Source organism: Siphateles boraxobius, unplaced genomic scaffold (assembly GCF_051911475.1).
Source record: "Siphateles boraxobius isolate OS27281-9 unplaced genomic scaffold, OSU_SipBor_1 22, whole genome shotgun sequence".
Taxonomy (NCBI): Eukaryota; Metazoa; Chordata; class Actinopteri; order Cypriniformes; family Leuciscidae; genus Siphateles; species Siphateles boraxobius.
Window position 1 is genome coordinate 13,222,349 of NW_027508833.1, and position 18,682 is coordinate 13,241,030.

The 18,682-nt window shown below is 38.8% G+C and overlaps 1 protein-coding gene across 8 annotated transcripts in view; it reads left to right on the top strand.

Moving 5' to 3' along the window:
- The window catches only part of arel1 (apoptosis resistant E3 ubiquitin protein ligase 1), a 200,835-nt gene that overhangs the window by 38,850 nt on the left and 143,303 nt on the right, over positions 1-18,682 (top strand). For all 8 annotated transcript variants that reach the window (XM_077238654.1, XM_077238653.1, XM_077238660.1 and 5 more), the window contains one exon: positions 4,503-4,574. In XM_077238654.1, coding sequence (XP_077094769.1) covers positions 4,503-4,574 — 72 coding nt within the window. The remainder of the gene's footprint in view (positions 1-4,502; positions 4,575-18,682) is intronic.

Here is an 18,682-nt window from a genome sequence, read left to right on the forward strand (position 1 = left end):
TTCCCTTCAGCTGTCAATCGGGGTATCAGGCAGTAAAACAGCGAGAGATCTTGTGGCTGGCATGACGCTTGGGTGACGTGACGCGCTCCATTATGAACAAAAAGAGGGAATAAAATGTAAGATAAGATGGCAAGATAAGAGCAGTATTTTACTGTTTGTTTGCACATGTACTTCGATCGGAATGTCTGGTTCATGTGAACAGTGAGAGATCATGAGGCAGGCGCCACGCTAAGTTGTGGCTGGCGCGACGCTTATAGGTGACGTGACGCGCACTCCAGTATGAACAAAAAGGGAATAAAATGTAAGATAAGATGGCAAATAAGAGCAGTATTTTACTGTCTGTTTGCACATGTGCATCAATCGGAAGTGTCTGGTAGATTTAAACAGTGAGAGATTTTGAGACAGACGTGACGCTAGGTTGTGGTTGGCGCAACACTAAAGCCCCGTTCACACCGGCAGCGACACGCAGCGACAAAGCGACATGATCCCATTCATTTCAATGGAGCGCTGGCGACATCCGGCAACACGAGCGACATTGACCGTTGGCGACAGAATGTGGGCGTGTCAAGCGACAAGAGACAAGCGACAAAAGTTGAGAAATTTCAACTTTATGCAAATGAGAAGCGATTTTCGCGAGCGACAACCAATAGGAAAGAAGCCTTTTCAGTGGAGCTCACGTCACCGTCTCGATTGCAGGCAAGACAGAAGAGTTCGAGGATGATTACACTGTTTAATATGATTTAACTGTAACCACATATATGGATATAATAAAACGATGCATGGAAAAGAAACTGTCGACAGTCTCAGTGAGTTTAATTCATACATTTATAGTTCGAGTAGTCTAATTTTATGATGCAAGTTTAGTACTGCTGCAGTTCATTTTACAGTTTCCCCTGGATTGTTTTGACTATTAGGGACAAGAAAATTTATTATTTGTCAAATACGAATGACGTTTTAGTAATTTATGACAGTATGACGTTTTAGTAATTTATGACAGTATGAGTGGGTTTAATTTGTTGATTGATCGATCGTTAATCTAGTAAATTATTTAATCCACTGAACACTGCTATGGTAATATAAAAACACTCTCCCAACAGCATATACTGTTTCTTTTTAGCCTAATTCCTAGTCAAATTAAAATTGTATAGTGGTATATATCACTTGTGATGGTATTTTGTATAGATATGGCCAGACGTGCAGTCTACCAATAACATGAGAGCGACAGCACTACGAACGCCCACAAGCGACATCACAGTACAGAGCCTAGCGACATACAGCGACAAAGTCGCTGGCGGTGTGAATGGGGCTTAATAGGTGATGTGACGCGCGCTCCATTATGGACAAAAAGAGGGAATCAAATATAAGAAGATGACAAATAGATAAATAAGAGCAGGATTGCACTGTCTGTTTGCACATGTGCATCGATCGGAGTGTCTGGTAGATGAAAACAGTGAGAGATCTTGTTGCTGGTGCGACACGAGCCACGAGACGCTCTCAATTACGGGCAAAACAAGCGAATAAGATAAGATGACAAATATTGTCACGAGACTCGCGCTCCGCATTAAAACGGCGGAATAAAATATAAGGTGATGTGGCAAATAGGTTGGGTAAATAAGAGCAGAAGGAAACGCAGGATACCTGTCTATTTGATCATGTGCATCAGTAGGAGTGTCTGGTAGCTGTAAGGCAGGCGAAAGGCGTTTGGTTAATGGTGAATATACTGACCTATTGTGCGTACCGTTCTGGCTCCCCCTGGCTAGAGGTGATATGAGCTGCATTTGGTTAAAAAAAAAACTTCTTACATATTGTGTAAGCTCGTGAGGCAGGCGCATATATCCGTAACTGGTCGAGTGGCAGGCTTATAACGGTGACTGGTCGAGTGGCAGCGCATATAACGGTGACTGGTCGAGTGGCAGGCGTATATAACGGTTACTGGTCGAGTGGCAGGCGCATATAACGGTGACTGGTCGAGTGGCAGGCGTATATAACGGTTACTGGTCGAGTGGCAGGCGCATATATCCGTGACTGGTCGAGTGGCAGGCGCATATAACGGTGACTGGTCGAGAGGCAGGCGCATATAACGGTGACTGGTCGAGTGGCAGGCACATATAACGGTGACTGGTCGAGTGGCAGGCGCATATAACGGTAACGGGTCGATTGGCAGCGGCCCCTAGCGGTGACGGGTTAAGTGACAGGTCGAGTGGCAGCTCCCTCTGATACGCAAAGATTTTACCCCTACTGCAAAAGTTTATCCCTTGTCTTTAATGCATCGTGTTGCATTCTTGAGCATTACCGTGCAGATTCTGAAAGATGGACAGTATGGCTATCCTTTTGTAAAGGTAAAATATTAATTTAAGAGCTCAGTGTTAAGACTTTTTGCCGGAGTTTGAATGATAGGCTATATGACCAAAGATAATGCAGATATCCGCCATTTTTGTCTGACAAACAAACCAAACCAGTCAGTGGATTTGAACTTGAAAAATGGTGTGTATTGACAACTTTTTGCAGTTCTGATGTCATTCATGTTTAATTTCTGCTATAACTAAAATAGATGATCTGTTCACGTGCTGCTTGAACTGAAGCGCTACACATTAAAGCACCACAAAATGGTATTTATCGTTTGAATTTCACAAATACTCAAGTCCGACTCGGCCCCCTTTGGACTTGGATTTGGACTCGGACTTGATTGGTAAGGACTTGGACTCGACTCGGACTCGACAAAGGTGGACTCGGACCCAACGCTAACAACAAGTTATAAAAGCATTGCTTATGCACATGATCATCAAACATTAAACAGTATATAGATCGAAATTGCCTAACGCTACCGAATGAAATGTCTTTTCAGCACAAGGTATAGGACTGTGCAAGCTTTAGGGATGCTGATGGAAGAAATAAATTATGAATCATCGTTATGAATTCGATCCGGACTTAGCCTAGTCTTTGACAAAAATGCTATTATGTCTGCTTTTTGTTCAAAATGTTGCTTTTTTTAATTTTATAAAACTTACCCACATTCAAATGTTGATTAAAAAAAAGAATTAAAAAAAAAGAATAAATGAAGCTAGAATTATATGTTTGTTTATTTGTTTTGTTTTTTGTTTTAAAACAGAGTGTTACGTTCCTATTTAGTCTAGGGTTTGAAGGAACGTGTAACAGAATAAAATAAAAGGAACAAAAATGGTGTGATGTGTGGAGGCAGCCAGGTTCAGCTCCCAACCCCAATACTTAAACAAGAATAACCCAAGACAAACTCAAGAAGAATCAAGCGGTTTTATTCTTATGGGTGTGGGGGGATTTCAAGGCTTCAAGAGGGGGTAATGGAAAAATAACAAACATAAACCCTCTAACTATTACGGGGAAAACTAACTAGACACCACAAGAAAAGAAAAGAAAAATACACTGAATACTCTAACTCCCTAACTAACTTAAACAGGTGAAAACAAATACATTAAAGCAAAACACCCACCTCTCTACCAATCCTTTCCCCAAAGACTTAACATAATAATAACAATAAAGAATACTTTACACAGATGACTATTAGTAAATAATATCTTACAACATAACTAGAAAGTCTTGTCGTAGGCACCAATTACCACGAGAGTGTTCACACGATAACACTGAAGAGGATCAATCAACCAAATATAATCAGAAAGAATATTCAACAGAGCTTCGGGGTTGAGATTTGGTACCACACGATGCAGCCTCCACACACACATACCCAAGTCTATGGAATCAGGCTGCTTAAATCCCCACAGCTTCCTCTCCTCCTCCAACCACATCAGGTTACCAATCATTGGAGTCAGGTGGCAGCCATTACGTCCTGCTTATGGTAAAGAGACGGAGAGAGAGAAACGGGGAATAAAAAAACAATTGTATGTTCATAATATTCATTCAACAAAATATATAAAAGAGGAAATACTATAAACAAAGCCGAAATATTAGCAACATCAGTAAAGCATGTGTTCAATTGACCTATCACTCAGAACTAATACCCAGACAATCTCATAGAATGTCGTAAAAATCGATCTGCCTCACTTCCCTGACAGCGAGTGAAAATGCTGTCAAACCACAATCATTCACAAAACACAAAACACAAAACAAAAAAGATGATGCACAGAACACACCTACTTGTGCGTGAAAGGTGAAGACGCAACCACAACTTCTATTGCATAAACTCTAATCTGAAACTTATCACTTGCTGTTTTAATCATATTTTATAAACTTAATCCCTCATAAAACCATGATCAGCCTCCAAATCACGAAAATCATGATTTTTTTAATTTATTTTTTAATTTATTTTTTAAGAAATTCCTGTTGATCACATTAACTCTTTGTCTATGGTGACTGACAATACCCATCAACCTTTATCATGTTTTCCTTCTGTGATTTGTTCTAAAATAAATGTCCTGTTTGTTAAAATTGAGAGAAAATAAAAAGCAGGTGTTGTTAATGATTTCATGAGGATGTGAATTATATAAAAATGTTTATGTCTCACTTCTCAGCAGGAGCTCTGATATTTGGCTGTACCATTGCCCTGTGCTTTCTGATAAGGGACCTCATGTTTTACGTGATTGGTGAGTCAATTGCCTGACACCATTGCTTTAAAGCTTAATTATGTAGTTCCAAAATGTGTTAATGGCTTAGTTCACGCAAAAAGATTTCTATTATTCTGTTATTTAAGGACAATTCCGGTCAAAAATGAACCTATGGCTAAATAACACATGGGTACCGAGTCGACCGTTCTCTGGGATACGTTTTCATAATAATCGAATATACCCAGTTTTAACGTTAGTTTTAGTTTAACCACAGATTAGCTTATAACGCTAGTGTATGGGGCATTGAATAAGTCAGGGCTCGACATTAACGCTTGTCCGCTTGTCCGGGACAAGTGTATTTTTTGAAGGGACAAGTAAAAGAGAATTTTACTTGCCCGACCGGACAAGTAGCCTGAATAGAACATCAATAACAAAAATAAACAAATAACTAGGGCATCACTAAACCGAGAGAATGATTCTGATTTTATTACATTTATTGTAAGTTGCGATCGATTGTGGATAATGTAGGCTATTACTGACGGTAAGGTTGCGCTGTTGACGCTCGCGCAGCCTCTCGAGGAGAAATCTGCGTAGCACACACACAGCACACACAGCAAATGAGCGTAGCACACACACACACTCAGTTAACAACATACTGCCTATAAAAAATCTAAATGTGGAGTTTTATATTTTTAACATATGTTAAGCAACCTCAATTATTTTTCCTGAATACCATCACGACTGAAAATGTGACATTGATTTCCTACAACAGTTCAATAAACAGTTAAAATTAAGTCACTTACATTTTAGATGCAATATTGCATGTTTTTGTTCTGTTTCAGCAGCGAAAATAGTTCCAAACAAAAATCACAGCAGAACCACGGCACATCTCACAGGAACACTTAACCTGTTTTCATCACTGAATGATTCAGCATTTTGAACGAATCGGTTGAGTCAAAGATTCAATGACCCATTCATAAACATCTGTCTCATACTTGAATGAATCAGCCGTTTGAACGAATCGTTTGATTGAATGAATCAATGACTCACTCATTAAGACGGTCGCCTGCCACCACCTACTGGCGGTTTAGTGTTATGTATTTGTATATTTAAATCAATTTCATAACATGATTCTATGCAATTGTAATTTTTCAGTGTAAATGGTTTAATTTGATGAGCCATACCTAGGGTAACAGAGCTATAGTGTCTTATTATTCTAAATAATTGAATTTATTGATCAAATTTAGGAATTTAAAATGAAATATGAAGCATACATTCAGGGCCGGACTGGGACCAAAATTCGGCCCTGGCATTGGTGGTTTTCACCGGCCCAACTAATTGATGACGTTAAAAAAAACGTCCCCAGAATCTGAAATTTTTTCCCACTGAGACACACCATACAAAGCAGCAATGACTTTAACACTGTAGGCATACGTCATGATATAAGACTGAGGCGCATAGACTTTAGTCCATACACATTCACAGCACACACTAGCATGGAACAACGGCCAAAAACACACGCACACACGAGTATGGCACAGCAGCCAAAAACACACGCACACACACGAGCATGGCACGGCGGCACGACGCACACAACACAACTGCTTAATAAAGAAAAAGCACCATGACCAAACCACAATAGAATATATATGATAAAAAGAAGCATGACCTACCTTATTAAATCAGCAGCCGTTGCATCAGCGCGCTCTTCTCCACTACTCTTTCAATGATCGGCCACTGACATACTAGCAAAATTTATTTTACTCTTTCCCCGCTTTTGGTTGCGTACTCTTGACGTGGAGCATATTACTTTGGGCAGAGGGGAGGGCCTCTGCCTATCACTTCCGCATGCACGTCCTGCCATATCACTTGCCAGTAGCTAGGGGGAGAAACCCCCCTATAAATATGGGCCGGCCCATCTAGTTTTTTCCGGGTTTCTCACGTATTTTAGCTCTTTTCCCGCTGTCTTCCCGTTTAAGTATTTTCCCGTAAAATATCCCGTATTTTTACACTCTGATTGTGTTAACTCAGAACACGCAACTATCGGTGTCTGTGAAGTGGCGGCTTGCACTTGGGTTGCTAGACCTCCAGTAAGGCAGGTGGCAGTATACAGACAGTAGCTTAGGCTACTATCGAAGAAGAAGAAGAAGAAGAAGAAGAAGAAGAAGAAGAAGAAGACGGTAGCAGCGGCGCGGGCGCGAGCGCGAGGAACATAGCGAGGAAGAGGGAAAAAGCATGGGAAAAAGTAGCGGTGAATTGAATTTGAAATGATCAAGGAGAGCAACGTGGTCAGCTCGGCCCAAAACAATAGAAAATAACACCGGCCCTTCTGGCATGTGCCAGAATTGCCAGATGGCCAATCCGGGCCTGCATACATTTAATAAGATAGGGGGAGGAGATGCCCTTTAAAGGTGCAGATATTACAATATGCCGATTTAAATATCAAAGCTGATTGAACACTGATGAGAATATTGCTTCAGAATAAAATAACACACAAAGAAAAAAAAAATCCGGACAAGCTACTTTTTACTCGGACAAGTGAATGACAAATGTACTTGTCCGAAGGACAAGCACATGAAAAGGCTTAATGTCGAGCCCTGAATAAGTAAAAATAAAAATGGCTGTGCTACGTACTGGTCGATAGTCACAGTTCAGCTCACGTAGCATGGTGTTCGTGGTCCGACTGGTCGAGACTGTTTTCCAAAGATGGCTCCTGCTTATATACGCGAAGTGTACTGTCTTTATAAAGTATCTTCTTCTGTCTGTACACTTACAAAGTTCTCAATCCTTCGGTTTTCAGGTAGAGACCCTCATTATGCTACCGTGTTAGTGTGGGGCTATTTTGAGCCTTGTTAGTGGTATTAACTAGCGATTTTTATTTTTAGTTATTCAATGACTCCCATACACTAGCGTTATAAGCTAATCTGTGGTTAAACTTAAACTAACATTAAAACTTGGTACATTCGGTTATCATGAAAACGCATCCCAGAGAACGGTCGACTCGGTACCCATGTGTTATTTAGCCGTAGGTTCATTTTTGGCCGGAATTGTCCTTTAATTACTCATGTCGTTCCAAACCCGTAAGACCTTCGTTCATCTTCAGAACACAAAGTAATATATTTTTGATGAAATTTGAGAGCAACTTTTTTTATTGTTATTAAAAAAATGTAAAAAAAACTTTATTTTTTACTGACCTGTGCTAGTAGGAAATATAATTTAATGTTGTAAAATATAATTTTTTCCTTCATTTGTAATGATCCAGTCAGATGTTTGCACAGAATTTTTGGTAAAGAATACCAAAGTTTTGGTAAAGTAGTGGTAAAGTTTTATACAGTACTATATATATATATATATGTGTGTGTATATATATGTATGTATGTATATATACCATTTATTCACTGTTATATATTTTTTCCCAAACTTGTATAACTTTTTTTTCATAAAACACAAAAGGAAAAATGTTGAACAATGTTTACAATGTTTACATATCCAGCATGCAGGGACCAGGAGCTGTTGAGATGTTGGTTTAAGGGGTTAAAGATTTAATAATTTTCATTCATTGATGTTAATGATTTCCATTACACGAGAGTAGATGTTAAAACGTCATGCTGATTTGTACTCGGCCTTCGCCAAGATAAGCACCAACTAAGACATAGCTTTACAGTAACCTATGCTTCTCCATCCATTTACGCTTCTTTCCATATGGTGATGTAAATCTCCATCTGTCTAGTGTTAACACGCGTCAGCACACACAACGGCTGCAACCACAGTGCGGTCCCCCCATGACAACCGTCTGGATTGAGCTGAGTAGGGGACATCTCTAAGGACTTCAAGTGGGCACCTTCCGTCCTCAGTGTTTCGTCGACTAGCCCACGACACCTCAAGAGGGCTCGACAGTGACTCTGGAGTCCCAGAGTCACCCCCCTCCGTCCCCCACTCAACTCAGCCCAGCTTACTGACCTCTACATCCCTCCTGCTGCTGAGACCTAACCACAATCTCACAATTTCTCCGCAACCCAACCATACGCGCCAACCCGTTTGACTAAGGCTGTCGAGCCCCACTGGTGCGTTAATATGCAGTTTCAGTGGCAACGGTTCCGTATGGCATACCACCTACCGCAAAACACAATATCTGCCCAACCACCCGTCATTCACGCAATATAAACAGGAACGTAACGACTGTAAATACTATACAACCTATACAAATAAACCAACAGACTCTTCAAGTTTACAAGAATTCTACGAAACCGTAGCATGGCGGCCTGTACACAGCCAGCTAGAATCTTTCCGTGTCAACCACAGCCAGTTGCTGCTCCTTTCTGCTGCTTCAGATAAGTTCTTTACTGTGCGATGCAACTCTTGGCCACTGAATCCGACGTCTCTGAGGAACCGGGTTGTAGAGTGTGCCACAAAACCTCGACAACCCACTTCCACTGGATAAACCTGGACTCTCCATCCTCGCTGTTCTGCTTCAGTGGCCAGATGAGCATACCGCAGTTTCTTCCTCTCATATGCCTCATCTACTGCATCCTCCCATGGCACTGTTAACTCTATCAGTTGAACAATGCGTGCTGATCCAGACCACAAAACAATATCTGGTCGTTGGTTAGTGGTGGCAATCTCAGGTGGAAAAATAAGCCGTTGATCAAGATCAGCCAGCATCTTCCAGTCCCTAGCAGCTTCCAGTTGTCCTGGGCGAGAATTGGTGTTAGCACCTTTTCTTGGTGGTTGCTCTCCTGGGCGGAGGAATATTGTCTTCTGCGTGTAATTTTTTGCTAGAAAAGGCGGCAACGTATTGTTCATACTACGCTTGCCTTCCAATTCTAATGCCAAACATTGCAATACTTGGTCATGGCACCAAGTAAACCAACCTTGGCTAAGAGCCACCTTACATCCTGTCAAAATGTGCCTTAATGTGGCAGGTGATGAACACAAAGGACAAGAGGGATCCTCTCCTACCCAGAGGTTTAGGTTCTGCGGTGATGGGAGAACATCATATGTTGACCTAATAAGGAAACTGATACTACTCTCTTCCATTGACAAAAGTTCTTGCCAGCCCATTTTGCGTTGTTCCACACTCTCCCATCTCATCCACTCTCCCTGCTTGGCCTGGGAAATGGCCTTTATACATCTCATCCTCTCCTCCTGCTTTCGCACCTCATTGACTACCAGCTTCCTCCTTTGAGCTGGGCCTGCCTTGTGCCATTTAGAAGGAGCTAAACTGAGCCCAAAACCCCCTCTTCCATGCTGTACCTGTCCCACGATATCCCCAATTTGAAGGTCAGCCTTTGCCTCTACTACAGATTTCTTTGCTGAACACTTTCTACCAGTTTTTACCACAGGGGCTGCCTCCCTTACACATTTGTCGCAAGACTCTGCTAAAGTCATTTCCAGTCTGACCTTGGCACTGAGACTGTCAGCTGCAATACTCCTTTACTATAAAGTCCCACTCTGCTGAGGCAGCGTGGAACTCCCAACCATTTCCTGATGTATGAACTTATTGAACGCTTCCAGCTTATCCACTGTTGTGAAAGAAACCTCGTACACAGTCAGTGGCCACAGCAACCTTGGCAGTAGACCAAACTGAAAGCACCAGAGTTTTAGTTTGCCTGGTAGAGCACAGCTGTTTATGCTCTTCAACCCTTCCACTGCTTGTCCTCTAACTTCTCCCACTCCAACTGTGTCCTTTAGATCCCCATCGTACCATCTCCCAAGACTCTTCACTGGCTTCTCAGAAACTGTTGGTATTGCCTCACCATTAATGAAAAATGTTTTATCTACTACCTCTCTTTTAACTATCGAGATGCTCCATGATTTAGAGGGCTTAAATTGCATTTGTGCCCATTCGATATTATCTGTTAACTTCCCCAATAACCGATTAGTGCAGGCTACTGTTGTAGTCATGGTTGTCATGTCATCCATGTATGCTCTGATTGGCTGGTAGTCAATGGGCTGCAATACTCCTTTACTATAAATTCCCACTCTGCTGAGGCAGCGTGGAACTCCCAACCATTTCCTGATGTATGAACTTATTAACGCTTCCAGCTTATCCACTGTTGTCAAAGAAACCTTGTACACAGTCAGTGGCCACAGCAACCTTGGCAGTAGACCAAACTGAAAGCACCAGAGTTTTAGTTTGCCTGGTAAAGCACAGCTGCTTATGCTCTTCAACGCTTCCACTGCTTGTCGTCTAACTTCTCCCACTCGAACTGTGTCCTTTAGATCCCCATCGTACCATCTCCCAAGACTCTTCACTGGCTTCTCAGAAACTGTTGGTATTCCCTCACCATTAATGAAGAATGTTTTATCTACTACCTCTCTTTTAACTATCGAGATGCTCCATGATTTAGAGGGCTTAAATTGCATTTGTGCCCATTCGATATTATCTGTTAACTTCCCCAATAACCGATTAGTGCAGGCTACTGTTGTAGTCATGGTTGTCATGTCATCCATGTATGCTCTGATTGGCTGGTAGTCAATGGGCTGCAATACTCCTTTACTATAAATTCCCACTCTGCTGAGGCAGCGTGGAACTCCCAACCATTTCCTGATGTATGAACTTATTAACGCTTCCAGCTTTTCCACTGTTGTCAAAGAAACCTTGTACACAGTCAGTGGCCACAGCAACCTTGGCAGTAGACCAAACTGAAAGCACCAGAGTTTTAGTTTGCCTGGTAAAGCACAGCTGCTTATGCTCTTCAACGCTTCCACTGCTTGTCGTCTAACTTCTCCCACTCGAACTGTGTCCTTTAGATCCCCATCGTACCATCTCCCAAGACTCTTCACTGGCTTCTCAGAAACTGTTGGTATTCCCTCACCATTAATGAAGAATGTTTTATCTACTACCTTTCTTTTAACTATTGAGATGCTCGTTGATTTAGAGGGCTTAAATTGCATTTGTGCCCATTCGATATTATCTGTTAACTTCCCCAATAACCGATTAGTGCAGACTACTGTTGTAGTCATGGTTGTCATGTCATCCATGTATGTTCTGATTGGTGGTAGTCGCATCCCAGAAGCCAAGCGCTCTCCTCCTACTACCCATCTTGATGCCCTAATGATTACTTCCATTGCCATGGTAAAAGCCAGTGGAGAAATTGTGCATCCTGCCATTATTCCAACCTCTAAGCATTGCCATGCGGTGCTGAATTTTGGAGTTGAGAAACTAAATTGCAAATCTCCAAAATAGGCTTTCACTAAATTTGTTATTGACATTGGTACTCTAAAAAAATCAAATGCTGCCCACAGAAGCTCATATGGCACTGAACCATATGCATTAGCCAAATCCAGGAATGTCACATGGAGCTCCTTCCTCTCCTTTTTAGCTGATTGAATTCATTGCCAGATAACATTGATGTGTTCTAAGCATCCTGAGAACCCTGGAATGCTCGCTTTTTGAACTGAAGTGTCAATGAAGCCATTCTTTAATAGGTAGGTTGACAATCTCTGCGCAATAATGCTGAAGAAAATCTTACCTTCGACGTTTAATAGTGAAATAGGACGAAACTGACTGATGCTTGTAGCATCTTTTTCTTTAGGTATAAAGACTACACCTGCTCGTCGCCATGCTCTAGGTACAATCTGCTTTTCCCATGCCACTTTTATCAATTTCCACAGAATTCGTAGAACTCCTGAAGCACTCTTGTACGCTCTGTACAGAACTCCATTAGGCCCTGGAGATGATGAAGCCCTTGCCTTTCTCAAAACCTGCTCTATCTCTTTCCACTTAGGTGCACAGACCTCCATTTGGTATTCTGGTGGATTGATAGGTGGGATATCTGATATTGATTTTCAATCATAAAAGTTTGCAACCATTGAAATGGTTATTTGTCAGGAATTTCCCCTGCTTATTAAAAGTTATGTTATTCTTCCTTAAAGCTCAGATCAGCTGACAAACAGTTCTTAACAATGGTTCTTCAGAAATCTGAATACAGATTTATGCTTTGTAAGGCATGTGTATACAACTTAATTCGCCATTTACAGTTATTCACTGGGGATATGTTATTATGTAAACAGTATTATAGTGTTGTATACTATGTAGTATGTATACAGTAACTAAATGATTTAACAGTGTTTTTGTTGACATGTATTTCGAAGCATTAAAGATAATGACTTAAAGCATTAAAGATAATGACTTAAACATTGGTTAAATTAATAATTAGCTCAACAATATTAATAACACTTGCAGTCTGAAGTGCATATTGGTCAACAAAAGACTTCAGGAAATAATATACACTCTTCACAACTATGGAGGTAGTTTTGTTTCTTTATTATTCAATCAAAAAAAATATTTTCAATTAAAAAAAACTTTCAATCAAAGAAAAAAAGTATTTGAATCCAAAAATATATTTGAGACTCAAAAAAATACATTTGAACACTGCTTTTCTTTGATTGAAAATGTTTTCTTTGATAGAAGTCCGTTTTGTTTTGTTTAATGCAACCTTTTTAATTGAACTGACATTGTTTTTTGATTGGACCATATAATAGGTAGGACATTTGTGTCTTTATCATTCAATCAAAAAAGTTGCTTCAAACAAACAAACAACAGAATCAATAAAAAAGTCACTTCAATGAAAAGATAAAGATTTTCAAATATAGAAAATCGTTTTTGAATGCAAATAAAATATTTGAGACTCCAAAAATTGCATTTGAACACTTTTTTTTTTATTGAAAATGTTCTCTTTGATTGAAGTAATCTTTTTTGTGCTTGGGCCATACATGGGTAGGACATTTGTGTCTTAATCATTCAATTCCAAAAAAGTTTTTCATTCAAAAAAAATATTTTCAATCAAAGAAAAAACTGTAATGCAAAAAAAAAAATTACCCCGTGAATAAAAAAAGTATTGAAGAGAATGTGTTTTTTCGTTGTTTTTTTTATTTATTATTTGAAGTGAAAAAAATTTAGAAGTTCAAATTGTTTTGATTGAATAATTTTTTTTAAGTGAAAAAAGTTTTGAAGTACAGATTTTTTCGTTTGAATCACTTTTTTTTTGAAGTGCAAAAAGTTTTGAAGTTCACATTTTTTTGATGGAATCATTTCGACACAAACGTTACGCAGTGGGCGGGTGCTTCTCTATTGGTCAGACATGTTTGATTGACAAGTGTCTACACCAACGACATCTTTCTGACAAAGAAGTCATGTTCGCCACTCGCCAGCAAGCTTTTTGCCAGCAAGTGAAGGGAGCAGCCGTGAAGTTCATTTTCCTGAAGCTACAGATCTATCTCTGTGAGCCTTGCAGCGGCCAAGTATAGGGGGTAGTGAACTGATGATCAAATGAGTGTTCCAATTATTTGTAATTTTGGTTTATAGTCAATCTTGCACCTAGCACCCTAAAACCAAGTGATGTGCAGCTTGACGTAACAACAGCATAGCAGCCTATATCCCGCTCTCAAAATAAAAGCATCTACTAAACAGTAGATGTGGGCATTTGTCTGTTCTTTGAGCACTAATGACGTTACTTAGTAGAACATAACACAGCACTAGCACATAGCAAGCTGCTGTGGTGGGGGGGGGGGCATCGGCGAACGTTATCAACTAGCCGTTCGCGCACTTTGCTATCCTGAATATATTTAGATATCTAACCTAACACCATCACAAATATTCCTCAACGTGAAGTTCCACTCCCTCCACTTGCTGGCAAAAAGCTTGCTGGCGAGTGGCGAACATGACTGCTTTGTCAGAAAGATGTCGTTGGTGTAGACACTTGTCAATCAAACATGTCTGACCAATAGAGAAGCACCCGCCCACTGCGGAACGTTTGTGTCAAAATGATTCAATCAAAAAAATTTGAACTTCAAAACTTTTTTCACTTAAAAAAAAAAAGATTCAATAAAAACAGTTTGAACTTCAAAAAAAAATTCACTTCAAATAAAAAAAACAAAAACAACGAAAAAACACATTCTCTTCAATACTTTTTTTATTCACGGGGTAATTGTTTTTTGCATTTGAACAGTTTTTTCTTTGATTGTAAATATTTTTTTTGATTGAAACAACTTTTTTGGAATTGAATGATTAAGACACAAATGTCCTACCCATGTATGGCCCAAGCACAAAAAAGATTACTTCAATCAAAGAGAACATTTTCAATTAAAAAAAAAGTGTTCAAATGCAATTTTTGGAGTCTCAAATATTTTATTTGCATTCAAAAACGATTTTCTATTTTTGAAAATGTTTATCTTTTCATTGAAGTGACTTTTTATTGATTCTGTTGTTTGTTTGTTTGAAGCAACTTCTTTTTTGATTGAATGATAAAGACACAAATGTCCTTCCTATTATATGGTGCAATCAAAAAACATTGTTACTTCAATTAAAAAGGTTGCTTTAAACAAAACAAAACGGATTTTTATCAAAGAAAACATTTTCAATAAAAGAAAAGCAGTGTAATGTATTTTTTTGAATCTCAAATATATTTTTGGATTCAAATACTTTTTTTCTTTGATTAAAAAGTTTTTCTTTTATTGAAGTGAAGGTTTTTTTAATAGAAAATATTTTTTTTGATTGAATAATAAAGAAACAAAACTACCTCCATACACAACTTATTCAGAGAAATTATGCTGACTGCGTGTGGATTTAAAGACATGAAGGTTTGTTTCCAAGCAGTTACAGTATACTGTCGCCCTGAGCAAAATTATGCATGGTAAACCTTTTAAATATAATATAGTGCAATTTAGTAATTGGGATTGTATGTTTTGTAATATTTAATGTAAATTCTAATCAATTTCTGTTAATAATCCCAGATATATGTTCGGTAGGGAATCGTAAAATGGCCACTCGAACTTCTGGTGGCTTCACTGCCCGCTTACAGTTTAGAACACAATGAGCAATCTAGTTATTTACATAGATCAGTGGCTGCTGGCTTAATTGTCATTTTGTCGCACTTTTGGAGCATTTGCAGTGTGGTGGAATTATCGGGGAAAGTCCCTGTGCTCCGGGTCTACAAATATAAGGGTCTAGCCTAGCATATATGTACGGAGCGCGTTCAGCTCTCGAGGGAGCTGATTGTATTCATTGTAACTCATACGCCGTGAGAAGTGCCGCTCTAGGATTTGATAATATGGCGTGTCTAGTTCTGAGAGATTATATGCAGAAAGAGTTGAGGCAGGTGTTAATAATAATCTGCTTCTTCCGCTGCCCCAGATATAAGTGTTTATGAGCCTTGTTCTTCCTAGATTTTCACATTAAGGTGTCGAGGTAATGGAGGAATTTGCAATAGCGATGTGCAAGGATACCCCCGTTGAAGAGCTGCTTAAGAGCTATCTCTTTCTTGGTGTTGCATACTCTGGGATGGCTCCCGCCTTGCAAACAGAGCGAGCGTGTTCAGCTCTTTAGGGGGTTTGAATGCACTCGCTGTTGTGAGCCACTGTGAGGGAGCTCTCCTTTACGGTTCAGGCCCAGTGCTATCGTGGGCTCATAGGTGGGCAGAGTAGAGGCAGATATTATCAAAGCGTGCTCCTCTGAAGCTTTAATATAAAAGCAACCATTGCAACTATATTTTGCCACTGTCATATTTGCATCCCTTCGATGCATTCTTCCCCTGGAAGTAGTGCTAATATCCAAAGTCGTAGTTGAAAATATTATCCCTTTGATGGATACTCTCTTAAGGGCTGTGCCAAGGCAAAAGAACAGCTGACATTGCTTGGCCATTTATTCCTTAGAGCTTTGTTCTTGGGCCCTCATAAGGTTAACGCCTAGCCTGCAAGTGAGGCCCCAAAACATCCCTTGTAGTTAGAGCATAGAAGCTTGGGTATCATCATCTATTTTTGGAAGATGGTGGCTTAGGGCAGGGGTATTCAATTAAAGTTCTAATCGGTCCGGTCTCTATATTTCCTTCCCAGCGGAGGTCCAGACAAAATGAAATAATTAAATAAAATTGAAAATTAAATAAAATTGGCGTGTCAGTCACACCGTTACGTTGATGGCGTTCTAATCCAAGACGCAGTGTCTCATTTCCTCTCTCAGGGAACCAGTTGTAACCTGAGATGATTTATTTGAAGACAATTCAAGACAAGTGTGAACTATTTCACATGAGCTTTATGATTAGTTAATTCTGAACACAGCCACATACCTAGTTATGTGCAAAGTTATGCAGTTAGGTTACTTTAAGCTTTTATTTCTATGTTTTTTTTCCCTCTTTATATGGGTCATGAAGTGGATTATTTTATTATTTTATGTTTCCTGGGGTGCCCTTACAATGTTAGTATGATTTTTATCTAAAAAATTGTAATCATTTAGAAATAAAAGGCATTTTTCCAAGGTTTTTTGAACGCTCTGTTTGAAGGAGAGTGTCTGCTGTGAGACTTCAGTGTAAACGCCCACTGCTGTGATTGTCTGACATGTTTGCATATGAAATAGCCAGGATTACATTTGGAAATCTCTCTAATACTTTTACAGAGTTTTTACTATTTAGCTATCGAGATGAACAAATCATGAAAAGTATTGATTAAAGCGCTATATTTAGATCAGTTCCATCACGTGAAGGGTTGCCCTAATGAGCATTGAGCAGATGACAGACTGCTCCATGTATCATGTACGTTCTAATGCCTGATCTGTGATCAGTGTTTTCTGATGCGTAATCAAGTTCAGACAGATATTTTTTCTCTCAAAATTGTTCAATACTGTTTATGCATTAGTAAATCAAGCTAGTGACTAAACGATCAACTTCACATCGTTTCTCTTAGTAGGATGAAATTAATCTTATTTAAACTGTTGATCGTTTGATTGATCAAATCATCAATTTCTGCACTCTCATGAATGCTTTCACCAAATAACAATGCAAACACAATGTAAATACAGTAAGAGCTTCGTTGTGCAGTGTAACAGCATCATTGATTTCATAACGAGTTTTGGCAAGTGTCCAGATAAACTCGCGCTCTGTGATTGACATATTGGGCGATTGGAAAGGGAGTGTTCTTTAACCCCTTAAGTGTCACCCCCCCTTTTGATAATGGACATTAAAATGCACTATACAAACTTAAATGGTTGTAATTCAAGAATGCTTTGGAATATAGACCTAAGTTTGGTCTTGTTTTAAAGAAAACAATCAGTTTTGTTGGCAGATCCATATCGTAAAAGATTATTACTGAAGTGAAAGGACTTAAAAAAATTAAAGTATGAGAAAGTTATGGAAGTTTAAATTTACAGTAATGATTAAATTAGGATTTAATAGTAATATATTGAAGTAAAGTTAGGCGTCCCGTTAGCGGGACAGTGACACTTAACATTTAACACTTTCTGTATATAATTTAATCATAGTTTAAATTAGATTAATTTCATCCTACTAAGAGAAACTTGCTTGATTTACTTATACATAAACAGTATTGAACGATTTTGAGAGAAATATTATCTGTCTGAACATGATTACGCATCAGAAAACACTGATCACAGATCATGCATTAGAATGTACATGGTTACTTACATGTTAGTGGCATTGCTGGCAGATCCATATCGCAAAGCAGATTATTACTGAAGTGAAAGCACTTGAAAGAATTAAAGTATGAAAAAGTTATGGAAGTTTACATTTACAGTAAATCAAATATACTTTTTTTTTTTTATATATAAAATATTATGCAAAATATTTTTTACTATAAAACTACTATAAAATGAAAGTTATATATCTGACCAAGTTGTGTTCCAAATTTAAAGTTGATATCACAAAAATTGAAGTTCCCATGAGATTTTGTTTAGGCGTAATACCAAAAATAGCCACCGGGTGCCATTGAATTCCATTGAATTTAATTGTATGTTTTCTGCCGTAACAAATTAATAAATTTCTATCCAAATATCACTTCTATCACTAAATATGGAACCTTGAGACTCAGACCTTTCTGACAATGTGTTTTTTCAAGATTAGAAAAGGTTTTGATAATAAATTATGCCCAAAGATGATGCCCAAAAGTGGAGGAGCCTAATAAAAAAATACCGTTTCTAAGTTCGTAAGCTTTCAAATGATACCTAATTTATGATAACTACTAAAGTATGTGATGTAATAATAATAAAAAAATTATATATATATATATGATATACTTTTTAGAGGACTTTTTACTTTACTTTTTAAAATATATTTGTATCTTTTTTATTGACAAATACTAGATTATGTTTTATTATGAACTTTTAGCATTAAAAACGTCTCGGTTACGTATGTAACCCT